We start from the raw sequence: 15,453 nt of genomic DNA, 5'->3' as shown, positions 1-15,453 counted from the left end.
CATTAAGAAAAACTTGTCAACAAATGTAAAGATCTTTGATATATGTATCTGGAGAGACTTTCTATGTTCTTTTGTCTTACTGACTTATGAATATTTGCTCTTAATTACAATTTTTCTTTTTAATAACGAATATAGTAGAGTGTTCTTCTTTAAAAAATACTAGGATTACAGTCAGACAATGAAATTCTCAAATCAGCTGTTGAACACCATAAAGTGCTGTTAGTAGAAAAGGACCGTGAATTAATACGTAAAGTACAAGCTGCCAAAGAAGAAGGTTATCAAAAACTTGTGGAATTACAAGATGAAAAGTAAGTAATTAATTACCTTATTTTGTGTTAAATCTCCTTGCAGATGAAAACATTTTGCTGTCATATCATGCTTATTGTAGTTCTTATAATGTAATTATCATTTGTTGTTTTAGGCTAGAACTTGAGAGCAGATTAGCGGATTTAGAGAAAATGAAAGTGGAACATGATGTCTGGAGGCAGTCTGAAAAGGATCAGTGTGAAGAGAAATTGCGATCTTCACAGATGGCAGAAGAGTCGGCCAGAAGGGAACTACAGAGTATTAGGTTATATGTGCATATATTTTTTAAACTTTATTTTGAAATAATTTCATAGCTAACAAAGCATTGTAAAACTAGTACAGAGTATTCCCATATAATCTTTGCCCAGATCTCTTATATATTTGAATTATTTTGATACCTTTGTTGAAAATCAGTTGGCCTTATATATGTGTGTGTCTGTATTCTGCTCTGTTCTATTCCATTGACCTGTATGTCTGTCTTGACACCAGTATCACTCTCTTGACTACTGTAGCTTCATAGTAAGTTTGATTCAGGTAATGCATATCTTCTACCTTGTTCTTTTTGTGCAAGATTGTTTTGGCTTCCCTGGGTCCTTTGCCTTTCCACTTAAATTTGAAAATCAGTTTATCACAAAGACTTGTTAAGATTTTGATTGGCATTGCATTGAATCTGTAGCTCAGTTTAAGAAGAGTTGTTATCTCAAGTCTGTCCAGTCAGTGAATATGGCTTATCTCTCCATGTACTGTATTTGTGTTCTAAGTTGCTTCAATTGTGTCCAACTCTTTGTGGCCCCATGGACTGTAGCCCGCTAGGCTCCTCTGTCCATGGGATTTCCCAGGTGAGAATACTCGTGTGAGTTACCATTCCCTTCTCCAGGGGATCGTCTCGACCTAGGAATTGAACCCCACATCGCTTGTGTCTCCTGCATTGGCAGGCGGATTCTTTACTACTAGTGCCACCAGGGAAGCCCAGAGAACACTGGACTGGAAGTCAGAAGTTTTTCATTCAACAAACGTTTGTTGAGCATATACTATGTGCCAAGCTCAATTCTAGATACTGGGCATTCAGGAGAATGAGATAACTAAGATATACTCTCTGTCCTGAAGGGGACAAGTTCAGTACCTAGTGGGGTGGTGTTGAGATGGGAATGATAAGTGGGAGGATGACTATAACCAGGGTACAGGTCCTGGTTTAGGCCCACAGTTTCTTTTCAGCTTTTGGATCAGTGCCTGGCACCGTGCTTGTATGCATGCTTAGTCACTCAGTTGTGTCCAGCCCTTTGCAATCCTTTGGACTGTAGCCTACCTGGCTCCTTTGTCCATGGGATTTCCCAGGCAAGAATACTGGAGTGGGTTACCATTTCCTTCTCCATGGGATTTTCTCTACCCAGGAATCGAACCTGCGTCTTCTACATTACAGGCAGATTCTTTACCACTGATTCTACTCTGAAAGCATTTGTATTGTATTTGGGTCATCTTTAATTATTGTCACCAAAGTTTTGTAGTGTTCATTGTATATATCAAGCTAATATTGTATTAATTTTAATTCTGAGCATTTTATGTGATTATGAACAGTCATTTAAAAATTTTTTTACTTCCTAATTGTTTATTGCTAACATCCAAGGTCTCCTGCATTGCAGGCAGATTCTTTACCAACTGAGCTATCAGGGAAGCCCCTCCAAAAAAGAAAAAAACACACTCATAGTTAGAAATATAGTTAACTTTATGTGTTGGTCTTGAATTCTGTGACCTTACTAAAGTCATGTATTGTCTACTAACTGCTTTGTGGGTTCTTCATTTTCTTTCTTTTTTTTTTTTTGGTTCTTCATTTTCTAACATCATGTTGTATACCTTGTACTTTCTTTTAGTTTATTTCTTAATTTTTTTGGTTATTTTTTTAGTTGGAAATTTACTTCACCTAATGTTCATTCTTTCATTTTTATTGGTGAAAGTGTCGTGCTGAGAATTTTCTTATTACTGCTTTAAATGTATCATAGAGATTATGATATGCAGTGTTTTAATTATCATTACTTTTTAGAAATTCTCTAATTTTAATTTGCATCTTTTTACCTAGGAATTAAGAAAATTTGTTAATAGAAGGTGTGGTTGTTTAACAGAAGGTGAAATGAATAGTTTTCTAGGGCTGCCATAATAACAAAATACTGTAGACAGGGGTAGTTTAAACAATGGAAATTTATTTTCTCATAGTTCTGGAGATTAGAAGCCTGAGATCCCTATGTATTAGCAGGTTAAGTTTCCCTTGAGGCCTCTCTCCTTGGCTTGAGTGGTTGCATTTTTACTGTGCCCTCATGGGGCCTTTCCTCTGTGCTCATGTATCCCTCGTACCTCCTTCCTCTTCTTATAAGGACACCAGTCTTAGGATTAGGACCCACCCATATAACTTCATTTAACCTTTGTTACCTCTTTAAATGCCTTGTCTCCAGTAAAATCACATGTAAGTTATTGAAGCTTTTTTAAATTTCCAGGTGATAGGCCTTATTTGCTTATTGTTAAATTTTAGTTTTATTGCATTGTGATCAGAGAGTAATTTATCTGTTATTTCTGCTTTACAGGACATACTAATGTTTTCTTTGTGACCTAATATATCAAGGCCAGGACTAGGGTAAAGCCAGTGAGGCAGTCAGGGTGCAAAAATTTAAGGAGGTACTCTTATGTGTTGACGTTGGACTTGCAGGAAATCTGGACTGTCTCCTTAAATTTTTTACCCTGGACACCTCTCTTGCCTTATCCCAGTCTTAGACCTGTAATACATGATCAATTTTGTGAATGTTACATAAGGACTAGTAAAGAAAGTGCTCAGTTATAAGAGTATAAAATTTGGTATATACATCCGTAAGGTCTACCTTATTAACTGTGGTGTTCAGTTCTTCTCCATACTTTTATTTTTTGTTCATTTGTCTTGTACAAAGAGTTATATATTAAAGTCTCCTATTGTTTAATGTGCTTCTATATAGAACTATGACTCCTTACATTTCTTGTAATTTTTTTTCTCCATAGGTGATTGCTATATTATTTGGTATATAAATAATTATAACAGTTACACTCATGAATTGTGGCTGTTAGCATTTAAAAGCACTTTCTTTTTGTCATTTTTTTTTGGCTTGAATTTCACTTTGATATTATTATTACTCCTGTTTTCTTATTGCTTCCATTTGCCTGGTATACTTACTGTTAGTCTGTCTTTTTAAATGTGTCTTTTATGTGTAGCAGACAGCTGGGTCTTGCTTTGTATCCAAAGTAGAGACTTTTTTGTTTTAATGGATGAGTTAAGCCTGTTCACATGCAGTGAGCACACATGCAGGAGGAGCATAAGAGATCACTTGTTGAGATTTAGACTGATCTTCCTCTTTTTCGTTAGAGGTATTTTGAAGTTTGGGCATTTTCTGTCTTCCATTTATGTGAAAGATGTGGTTTTGTGTGGCTTTATTTGATCTTGGTTTTCTGTATGTTTTTAAGGAGATATATATATATATCTCCTTAAAAATATATATATATAACATAGAACTAGGCATTTACTGTTATCTTTTGCTACCTAGAAGTCCCCTATATCTGCTTTTTTAAATTCTAAAATCTTAATGACTTTCTAATTATATAGATTACAGTTGAGAGTTTTTTGGGTTTTTTTTTTTTTTTTTAAATCATGTTCATTAAGCTGTAGGTTATGTTTTGGGACACAGTTTTAAATTTTCATTACCCAGGAAAGAGTCACCTCAGGCAAAGATATATGTATTATTTACAAATGTCAGGTTTTATGAGCTATTAATTTAAATGTTCGCTATGACAATTCTAGGATCATAAATCTGTTAGGGATTTTGAGAGCCAATCTTATGCTACTCTTTGCTTTTATGTGGATACATATTTTTTTAATGAATCAGGACAGTTTGGCTCTTTTTTTAAATCTCTTCTTGACAGTCTCCAGAAAGGAGAGGGGCCCGCCCTCATCCCAGAAAACTCACTGTAATGTTTTATCTTATTATGGTCCCACCATTTGGCCAATTAGAATCCTTTCTGTTAAAATTTTAGCCCGTTTCTCCTGGTTTGGGCTTCTGTTGCTATAGTGATAAAATGTGCAGCAATCATCACTTGAAGACAGTAATGAACTTGACCCTTATTTTTTTATGCTATATAAAGCAGCTTTCATTCCTGTATTTTTTAAATATAAATGATTTTGTATTAGCCACTTTGATCAATTTTTGATTCCTCTTCAGTTTCTCCAGGCCATTTATAATGTCTAATGGACGCTAATTTATTAAAATAAGGACCTAGTAACCAACTTAAAATATATTAATTAGCAGAAGGGTTAACTCACAAAATTTGTGCATTTTTTAATAGTCAACAATTGTGTTTTTCCCATGGCAATTCTGATCTTCTGATTTATTAAGTCTAGCTATATCAAACAGGTCTATTTTGACCAGTTAATAAAACAATCATCATTGTGACTTGTCTTACTTAGAATTTGTGGTAGGTCAGAAAGAGACTACCTGTGGAGAAAAAGGTTTTGCTAAGGTTACAAAAAGTCTAAAGCATATAAAGTAGAAGTATCCATTTATTTACACAGTGGGGATTAATCACTTTGGCAGATGCTTTCAACTACTAATTACATTCCAGTCTCTTGTCTTCATTAACATGGTTTCTTCATCACTAGCCTAAATAATAAAATGATTATTCTAATTAGTATTCTGTATTTCAAAAGGCTACCCCCCCCCACAAATTTGTAAAATTTATAAAGTTACCTGTAAATTAAAAACATGCTAAAATTACATGATTTTAAATGAGATAGCATACCCAGCCAACTTTTGGTTATGACAGTAACCCAGCTTCAGCTAACGCAGGCATAACCAAAAGGGGTGGCGGGGTGGCGGGTACTTAATTGGCTGAGATATATTGTGGACAGGACAGGGATTGTGCTGGGCTCAGGGACAGCTGGATCCAGGAACTCAAATGTGCCAGATGAGAGTGATTTCTTCCATCCTTTCACCTGCCTCCTCTCTTCTTTCCTAACTTCTGTATCTGCTGCTCTTCTGCTGCTTTCTCTGTGAGGACAAGACTGTCTTTAGAGATCAGAGACAGAGTTCACACTTGATGATTCAAATTAGGAAAATCTGTATGGTTCATATGCCTGTCCCTGGGCCCAGCACTGTGGCCAGAGGGATAGGGCACTCTGACTCTGCCGAAGTTTTTTTTTTTTTTTTTTTATTATTATTATTATTTTTTTTTCCAGTGGGTTTTGTCATACATTGATATGAATCAGCCATGGATTTACATGTATTCCCAATCCCAATCCCCCCTCCCACCTCCCTCTCCACCCGATTCCTCTGGGTCTTCCCAGTGCACCAGGCCGGAGCACTTGTCTCATGCATCCCACCTGGGCTGGTGATCTGTTTCACCATAGATAGTATACATGCTGTTCTTTTGAAATATCCCACCCTCACATTCTCCCACAAAGTTCAAAAGTCTGTTCTGTATTTCTGTGTCTCTTTTTCTGTTTTGCATATAGGGTTATCGTTATCACCTTTCTAAATTCCATATATGTGTGATAGTATGCTGTAATGTTCTTTATCTTTCTGTCTGCCGAAGTTTTATTGCCTGTTTCTGAGTGCATGGGCATGATGGGGGTATGCAGATGGACAGGTGGTAAAGTGCAATTTGTTACCACAAGTGGGAAGAGGTACCTTAGAGAAATAGCATCAGTAACTAACAGAGAGAAAGAGAACTTGATCATTTAAAATTTTTGCAGTTTAAAGCCAGAGCTGTATTTTTCTGTTTGTGGCTTTCTGATTTTTTTCTTAAGTTTTTTAGAAACATTTTTAAAAACTCTCTCCTAATGTATCTTCCTTTCTACTTATTATACTGTATCTTGAGATGAATTATCTGTTGCATATCATCTTAGTAGGGAGCAGGAGACTTAGACTTAGCCAGTTGAACAAGTTCTTTTACAGAATTTGAACAACAAAATAAGGGATGGAAAAATATGTGGCAGCTTTTGACAGACCAAACAGTTTGTGTGACATGCCCTTGCTTGTAATTCAGGCCAATTAATCTAGCCTGGTTCTGGCTCTCTAGTTCCCTGTCTATTCATAAAGTCTCGTGTATCTTCCCAGGAAGGTCCTTGTTTCTTTGCTAATAATGACCAGAGACGATTTCCATCACTCAGGGCAAGAACCTTGGCTTTTAGGAAAAACTGCCTTTCTCAAAATACTGGTTCTAAGGATCTTAGACAATAGAGAAATCACAAATACAACTTCTTGTGCTTTCCCTTGGTAATTGAGACTGACATCAAATGAAGCCAAGAGTTTAAAGTATAGTTTCTCAATCATACTAGCCACATCTCAAATGTACAGTAGCCACATGTAGCTAGGCGCTATCATATTGGATGTGCAAATTATAGAACATTTCCATCATTAAAGAAAGCTATCAGACAGTGCTGTTGGACTGTAAGTTCCTTAAAGACAGGATTTTGTCTGTTGTTCTCTGGTGTATCTGCAACACTTAGGACTGGGTTCTGTGTTTGTAGGTACTCTGTAAATAGTTATTGAATGTTGAAATGACATACATCAGCTGCCTGTCGTAGAAAACTTAGGCAGTAGTCAGCACAAGAGAACTTTGAAGAGAACTTAGAACAGCTCCATCTCACTGTCACTCCAAATGTTTCCCACTGAACTTTTCTGCAGCTACATACTCTGTTGTACTTTGGTCTTCCAGTCTGCCTACCAAATACAGTTTCATTATTTTCATAATTACTTTCAAAGTGTAAAGTACATGATATTATAGTTTCTCATTCCTCAACTTACCCTTTACCTTTCAACTTCTCCCCATCAGCAATCCGTTAACAATTTTTGCTGTAGCCTCTGAAATCTGTCCCATTACCAATAAATTTTTTTATAGTCTCCACAATTTTAAAACACCCCCCTCACTGATAACTTTGTCCTGATGGTATATTGCCTGGCAACATTTTCAAGTGAAATTATTTCTCCATCCTCTCTCCTACAACTAGGGACCAAGAAGAGAAATCACTGTGAATCCCACTCTTGCTTTCAGACCATTGTTTGAGTCAGTTCGGTTCAGTTCAGTTCCTCAGTTGTGTCTGACTCTTTGCGACCCCATGGACTGCAGCACACCAGGCTTCCCTGTCCATCACCAACTCTCAGAGCTTGCTCAAACTTATGTCCATTGAGTCGATGATGCCATCCAACCATCTCATTCTCTGTCGTCCCCTTCTCCTGCCCTCAATCTTTCCCAGCATCAGGGTCTTTTCCAGTGAGTCAGTTCTTCGTATCAGGTAGAGCTTCAGCTTCAACATCAGTCCTTCCAATGAATATTCAGGACTGATTTTCTTTAGGATGGACTGGTTTGATCTCCTTGCAGTCCAAGGGACTCTCAAGAGTCTTCTCCAACACCACAGTTCAAAAGCATCAATTCTTTGGTGCTCAGCTTTCTGGCTCTGCTGGTAAAGAATCCTCCTGCAGTTGTTTGACTAACTTTGGTTAAAATGGCCTTTCCTTTGATGTTCTTTGCATCCATCTCATGCCTGTCTTTTTTCTGACCAATTACTGACATACAGAATATTCCCCAATGGTCCCTGAGGACTTTCACTTCTGTTTCAGTTTTTCTTTATTTTCTGTCCTTTCCCATCATTCTTATTGACCATACTATTCATATTCTTGACTCTTCTAACACCTTAGCCATTTGTCTATTTTATCTTAATTCTGGCATTCTTCATCTTTATTCTAAACCCTTTCACTTAGCCGTGGTTTGGAGACCTTGTCATCTCTTAGAGCCAGTCATTTCAGACACTTATTTTTATTTTCTCTTTCTACCCTATTTTCACTGAAGATAATGAAACTGATAGTTCTTGTACTTAAAAAAAAAATTCCTCCAGTCTCTTAGGCTGGTTCCCCTGCTGCCATTCAGCTTGGAAACTGTGTCCACTGTTCCACCATGCCCTTACTTGTACCTGAGCAAAGGATCCTGGATATGAATTTTTCCCACTTCCTACTATCTGAGAATTCTTGTATCTTTATCCATCCTCTCCTCCCTTTCTATTAAGATTCTTTTCTGCCTTTATATCCAAAGTAAGTAGTGCTTTTCATCCCACCCCTTTATTTCCTCTGGAGTCTTGCTTCAGTAGCTACCCTCTTCTTCACCTCTGCCTTCTCCTCAGACTCTTATTTTGCCTGAAAGGTTCAGTTCAGATTGCATTTCTCTTATGTAGTCTTTAGTAATCCTTTTATGAAAATTAATTGTACTTTCTTCTATACTTTGTACTTTTAAAACTTGTTTTCTTTTGGCTTGTGATACTCTTTGACTATTCAAAACCTAACCAGCTTTAGCACTTTTTCAAAATAATATCTACATGTTTTGAACTCTTACTGTTACTGAAATTTAAGACCATTGAATTTATCCCTGTTAAGGTTACTTTTTGTTAAATTTAAATATCCCTTAGAATCCTAACTATAATGATCTTAAATCAAGGGCCAATTTTCTCCTTAAAGAAATACAAATCTCCAGTCAGTTGTGAATTCTAACCCAGAGCTGCTTTAGCAAAGTGAACTGAAGAGAATTATGTAGATCATCTTTTATAGTCTACCAAAATGATATTCTTACCTCTTTCATGTTTAATGATTGTCAGATACTCTGTCATTTTTTGGTTTCTTTGGCTTTGATTTTTGTATGTAGGGCATTTTTGTTTCTCTTCATGTCTACATAATTTATTTAGAAAGCGTTCACTAATGCTTTCATAACTGGGTCTTGTTTCTTAACTGATTTACCAGGCATATCCAAAATCTTGACAAGAGCCAAGATATATTTGAAGCCTCACTTCAACTCTGGACCTGAGCAAGGACCCACAGTGTTTTCTCCTCTGTTTTCATCTTCATGGTTACGTAGAAAGAAGCCTTTATTAACTCAGTAACCTAAAGGTGCCAAGTTAAGAACACCATAAACATTTAAAGGGAAAATGCACAGGTTTGAGAGCGTCACGTATAGCTCAACTTAACAGAATCAGAGTGTGACTGGTCCTGTCAAAGGAGCACAGGCAGAGCAAGACTGGCTCTCTTCCTTTAGAGCAGTTGTTTCTGGCTTTCTGTGTACCTATCTCAAGAGCAGTGTATTTTATGGTTTCTTCCATGTCATATTGTCCAACCATACATCTAATCCAAGATTTGAGTTGGTTCATTTAGTCCATCAGCAAATACTTACTGAATCTTTATTAGTGTTTAAAGCACAGCTCTAGGCCCTTGAGAATGTTGTCTTCCCAAGAAGCAGTTTTAATTAGGTTGAAAAGGCATGCTATTAATGCTAAACTATAAAGAGTACGTGCCAAACAAATTATATTTGAGGTAAGTGTTTGAAGGATTTTTAAAAGGGAGGGTTGAGAGCTTATCCTGTCAAAGCTAGTTAGTGTAAAGTCTTTCTCATGAGGTTAGTCCTTTGGTCACCAGGGATGCACTGTGTTTTTAAGGTTTTGGCTGAGAATGTATCATTCCTTTTGAAGAGGACACAAATTGTGTAAGTGTTCTTTCATCTCAGGGATGAAAACTCAATATATTTTACAGAACATAGTATGTTCTGGATTTTAAATTCTGGATTTAAAATCAGTATAATTGCGGCATAATGAAGTGGGACACAGGAATACTTACGTATGAGAAGACCTTTGTCCATCTTAATTTGGCTACTTGCTAGCCATGTGATTTGGGCCTGACTTAGCTAAGCCTCAGTCTGTCTTTCTGTATTATTTGGAATTATAAAGATGACTCTTGATACTTCCATAGAACTATTGTGAGAAATTACTAAACTGGCCAACTTTAATTAAAGGCTGTCTGTTATACTCTAGACATCATGGTAGGCTTTAAAGATACATTTAGAAGCTGTATAACCTAGTGGAATGAAAATGAAGAAGCAGTATATCTGAAAGCATGTTGTAAATTGTGAAACACTGCCTGCCTATAAGATGGCTCCTCCTGAACTGGACTACTTTATCTCGCCTTACTAACCCTTTGTGCTCTCCTCCACCAAAGCCTTTTGTTTAGGCTGTTCCCTGTGTTTGTCAGAACCCTACCCATCAGAGTTAGATCTCCATGTAGTAATCTCTCATCCTTCTAGATAGAGTTGACTTTTTGTCTTCTCTGTGCCCATAGTTTATAGATTTTTTCATAGCAGAAGTAGAAATTTGTTATATTTTATTTATATATGAACACAACTTGGTTACCTGAAGTCAAAATCTTTGCCTTTGAATCTACCACTTTGCATAAAGACAATGCCATGTGTCAATATGAGCACTCAATAAGATGATTGTCTAACTAGTGAAGTATATGAACTATGGATTTTTAATAATATCTTTTGTTGGGTTGTGACTTTTAGGTTAAAACTTCAACAACAAATTGTAGATATTGAAAATACAGAAAAAGAAAAACAAGAAAATGCTGACCTGAAACAGGTATTATTTTAGCAAACATATTGCTTTTATTTTTTTAAGTGCTTCTTTAAATCTGTGTTTTGAATCTATTGGAATTTTATATATAAGAATTCTGAAAATATTTGAATTGATAATGAATTGATGAGGTTGACATGTAAAGATAAAGTGTTTAAACCTCTTTAAGCTCTAGTTTATTAAGTTTCTTTTGCTAATTGCTGTTTTTCTTAAAATATTTATATGCTGTGGCCCATGATCAGTTTTTTATTACTATTTATTTACTTATGGCTGTGCCGAGTCTTCGTTGCTTCATGCAGTCTTTCTAGTTGCAGTGAGCGGGGACTGCTTTCTGGTTGTGGTGTTCAGGCTTCTCATTACTGTGGCTTCCTCTTATTGTGGAGCATGGGCCCTAGGATGCTTGGGCTTCAGTAGTTGTGGTGTGTGGGCTTAGCATTTGTGGCACGTGGATTTAGTTGCCCCATGGCATGTGGAATCTTCCTGGGACCAGGGATTGAACCCTTGTGCCCTGCATTGACAGTCATATTATTAACCACAGGATCATCAGAGAAGTCCCAAGATCAGTTTTTTAAAATTATATTTTAAAGGACAATATTTTGATATTATGAATTTAAAAAATGAATTAGATCATCCCTGTTTTGAGTTACTTGTGTGATTGACTTGTAACTTTGCATTTCTTATTCCATGAGCTATTTTTTTAATTACATTCCTGTGAAATCTGAAGAATTATATTTATGGAAGGAAATTCATATTTTAATTAAAATTGTTTGGGTTCAGGAAAGATTTATATGGGCGAAACATATTATGAGGAGTGAAAATTCCATTTTTAGGATTTATGCTTTGCATATATAGTTATGGTTTCTGAGTCTGAAGTAGGAGGGCATAATGTTTAGTACTCAGAAGTTATCTAGTTTCATGGCATTGGGCTTTCTGTCATCCTGAAGATATGGAAAAGTACTAAGCTCCTTGAAGGTTGCTTGTTCAGCCATCTATAATACAGATTTAATATTTACAGCTGCAGTTAAAAATACTGAATAGTTCTTCTGGAGAAATTCATTCTAAAATAGAAATCTGAGACATACCTTTTTACTTTATTTTTCTGACGATTGCTTTCTGTACCTATATAATTCTGTAGGTGGCTTTGCTGCTATCAGAAAGTAATGAAATTATTTCTTCTTTATTGCATAAGGAATCTGGTTTCTTTTGACTCTTGAGTCTTATAATGGATTCTTTTGCTCTGAAATCACTTAAACTCTCTGCCTCCTAACTTCTCTCAGAGAATGGCTTTTAGAGGTAGAAGAAAGTGAAAGAAAAGTGAGAACTTGTTTATTAATTGGTAAAATGGCTTTTTCAAGAAGTAGGTATAAATATGTCCCAAATGTGTTATTTGGATAGAACTTAAGAGCAGTGATGTGAATCTCCTAGCCTGTTAATTTGTAACTAGATAATCAACTACTTTTCATGAGAAAAACTACTCTCAGATAAAAGTAAACTGGGATAGAGAAGCCTGAGTGACATTTCACAGTTTGATAAGTCGTTCTAGAGGCAAAGGAATCCCTACCATTCATTAGGCTTCTCAAATCATCTTTCTTCTGCCTAACACTAGATGTATAGAATGCTTGAAAACTACTCCGAAACAATGTGAGAGTGAGCTTTTCTGTATTTATGATTTCTGACTGTTCAGAAAGCAGAACTCCCTGACGGAGTGCTAATCACAAGGTTTGTGGGAGTATGAGATGGATTTTCTTAGCAGCTTTCCCAGCTCACTTTTTAAAATCTGTTCTTTCCTAGGAGGCCAGGAGACTCATATTTGGATTCTCTTTGCTCACCTCGCTGCTCTCTTTCTAAGGACCCTTCTCCCCATTTCTAGTACCTCTTCTGGCCTGCTTATTTGGGCAAGAGGAGAGAGGACTCAGTTGCAGATTGAGGAATAGGGTTCTTTATAGTCTCTGGTTATATTAAGAAATGATCCTAATGCTGCTGCTTTTTATTATTTTGTTCCAGGGTATCCCAAAGGGCACATCAGTGGGGTGGGACATTTGTGAGGGAAGATGCTTAGTGTCTTATATATCTCTCATATTCTGTTGCATTTGTTTATGTTTCTCTTCTTTTAAGCAAATCAGTGGTTTGCAGATCCAAGTGACCTCACTGGCAAAGTCAGAAAATGAGTTGCTGAATTCAAACCAAATATTGAAGGAAATGGTGGAGAGGTTAAAACAGGAATGCCGAAATTTAAGAAGCCAAGCTGAAAAAGCACAACTAGAAGTTGAAAAGTAGAGTTTGCTTTTTTATGTACAAATTGTTTCTTCTTTCTGCTGTATTATATATAGTTCTTTTAATGATGATTCCAGGGTTGAATGTACTTTGATAACTAGTTAAAATACCCCATTGACACATACAGTGGTTTTAGGTAATGTATTTTCTGTTTCTAGAGATGAGCTTTTAGAACTCTGAGATTGCTTTTTTAAAAAAAGAAAAGACCTCTTAAAATTCTGCCTGACCACAGTATTTTGAAAACCTTCAAAGAAACACTTTTTTATTCATTGAGTAAATCAATACATTTCTTACTTCAAATATATAAATTCTTCTGAATGCCAGAAGTCAGAAACAAAATTTTTGATGTGTACAATTTACTTCCTAGAATTAGAATTAGAATCTTTTGGATTTTCTCTTTGAAAAGCTCATTTATTTGTTTATATTTTTTGATCTTGGAATCTCTTAGTAGTAGACAGTCTGGTAAACTGTAGGGAGATGATTGTGGTGATCAAGATTTCCCTGGAAACTTTTGTTTATATATGGTAGAAAACTACTGGTTTGTATTTGCTTTGTTATTATAACATGTCATTATAAGTTTTTGAATCTATAAAACATTATTCTTTTCACATTTTTTCTTCTGAAGGCTGCTCGCCACATAAAATTTTTTTTCTTATTTTCAGTTTTTCATTTTTTAAGGCTTGTCCATGGCTTCGTATATGTGGTTGAATTTCAAGAAAAGTAAGCAAGATAATGTGTTGTGACATACCACAGAGTCCAAATTATTTTGCTTATATTTTGCAAAAAAATTAGAAATTTGTATCTTGGAATCCTTTAAGTGTTTGTGGAATCCTTTAAATCTTTAAGTGTTTGATTTCAAATGTGCTTAAGAATTCTAATAACAGGATAGCTAGCAAATTTAACCAACTTATCATTGGTTTCTGAATGTTATTCATAGGATTGTTGTTTAGTCACTAAGTTGTGTCCAACTCTTTGTGACCCCATGAACTATAGCCTGCCAGGCTCCTCTTTCCACAGGATTTCCCAGGCAAGACTACTGGAGTGGGTTGCCAGTTCCTTCTCCAGGGGATCTTCCCAACCCAGCAGTCAAACCCTCTTCTCCTGCATTGGCAGGCGGATTCTCTACCACTGAGCCACGAGGGAAGCCCATTTATAGGATTACATAGCAGAAAATAGCTGGACTAGGGGCCAATAAGATGTGATTTTGGTCCCAGCAAAGACACTTAAAATCTGTATGACCTTAGTCACGCAGTCTGACTCCTCAGGGTTTGTATATCTCATTTGTACTGCCTATAGTGAGGATACAAAAAAATCATAAAGTATACAGAAGAGCTTTTAAGATGTAAGTTTTTATGATGTTACTATAAAATAGCATGTATATGGAATTTACTCTAGCTAGAAAACATACCACATTAAGACTAAATAACAATGCTGATTTTAGCTGTCTTTACTGGGCTCAGTTTTTAATAGCTTGGTAGTTCCTCTTGGTAATAAGAGGAACTAAAAGGCCTCTTGATGAAAGTGAAAGAGGAGAGTGAAAAAATTGGCTTAAAACTCAACATTCAGAAAACTAAGATCATGGCATCCGGTCCCATCACTTCATGGAAAATAGATGGGGAAACAGTGGAAACAGTGGCTGACTTTATTTTTCTGGGCTCCAAAATCACTGCAGATGGTGATTGCAGCCATGAAATTAAAAGATGCTTACTCCTTGGAAGGAAAGTTATGACCAACCTAGACAGCATATTAAAGAGCAGAGACATTACTTTGCCAACAAAGATCCGTCTAGTCAAGGCTATGGTTTTTCCATTGGTCATGTATGGATGTGAGAGTTGGACTATAAAGAAAGCTGAGCACTGAAAAATTGATGCCTTTGAACTGTGGTGTTAGAGAAGACTCTTGAGAGTCCCTTGGACTGCAAGGAGATCCAACCAGTCCATCCTAAAGGAGATCAGTCTTGGGTGTTCATTGGAAGGACTGATGTTGAAGCTGAAACTCCAATACTTTGGCCACCTGATGTGAAGAGCTGACTCATTTGAAAAGACCCTGATGCTGGGAAAGATTGAGGGCAGGAGGGGAAGGGGATGACAGAGGATGAGATGGTTGGATGGCATCACTGACTCAGTGGACATGGGTTTGGGTGGACTCCGGGAGTTGGTGATGGACACGGGGGCCTGGCATCCTGTGGTTCATGGGGTCGTAAAGAGTCGGACACGACTGAGCGACTGAACTGAACTGAACTGAACACATATATACGGAATCTAGAAAAATGGTATTGAAGAATTTATTTACAGGGCAACAGTGGAGAAACAGACATAGAGAACAGACTTATGGACATGGGGAGAGGGGAGGAGAAGGTGAGATATATGGAAAGAGTAACATGGAAACTTACATTACCATATGTAAAGTAGATAGCCAACAGG

At 36.5% G+C, this 15,453-nt stretch overlaps 1 protein-coding gene across 6 annotated transcripts in view; it reads left to right on the top strand.

The window, feature by feature from the left end:
* CEP83 (centrosomal protein 83) overlaps positions 1 to 15,453 on the top strand; it is a 146,889-nt gene that overhangs the window by 108,984 nt on the left and 22,452 nt on the right. For all 6 annotated transcript variants that reach the window (XR_009689945.1, XR_009689946.1, XM_061125843.1 and 3 more), the window contains 4 exons: positions 164 to 308; positions 422 to 571; positions 10,687 to 10,762; positions 12,872 to 13,029. Coding sequence is in view for 4 of the 6 variants with exons in the window: in XM_061125843.1 (XP_060981826.1) it covers positions 164 to 308; positions 422 to 571; positions 10,687 to 10,762; positions 12,872 to 13,029 (529 nt within the window). In the remaining 2 variants the exon portion in view is untranslated. The remainder of the gene's footprint in view (positions 1 to 163; positions 309 to 421; positions 572 to 10,686; positions 10,763 to 12,871; positions 13,030 to 15,453) is intronic.

This window comes from Dama dama, chromosome 3, assembly GCF_033118175.1.
Source record: "Dama dama isolate Ldn47 chromosome 3, ASM3311817v1, whole genome shotgun sequence".
NCBI lineage: Eukaryota > Metazoa > Chordata > Mammalia > Artiodactyla > Cervidae > Dama > Dama dama.
Note: the sequence above shows the minus strand (reverse complement) of the source record. Positions and strands in the feature narration are given on the sequence as shown.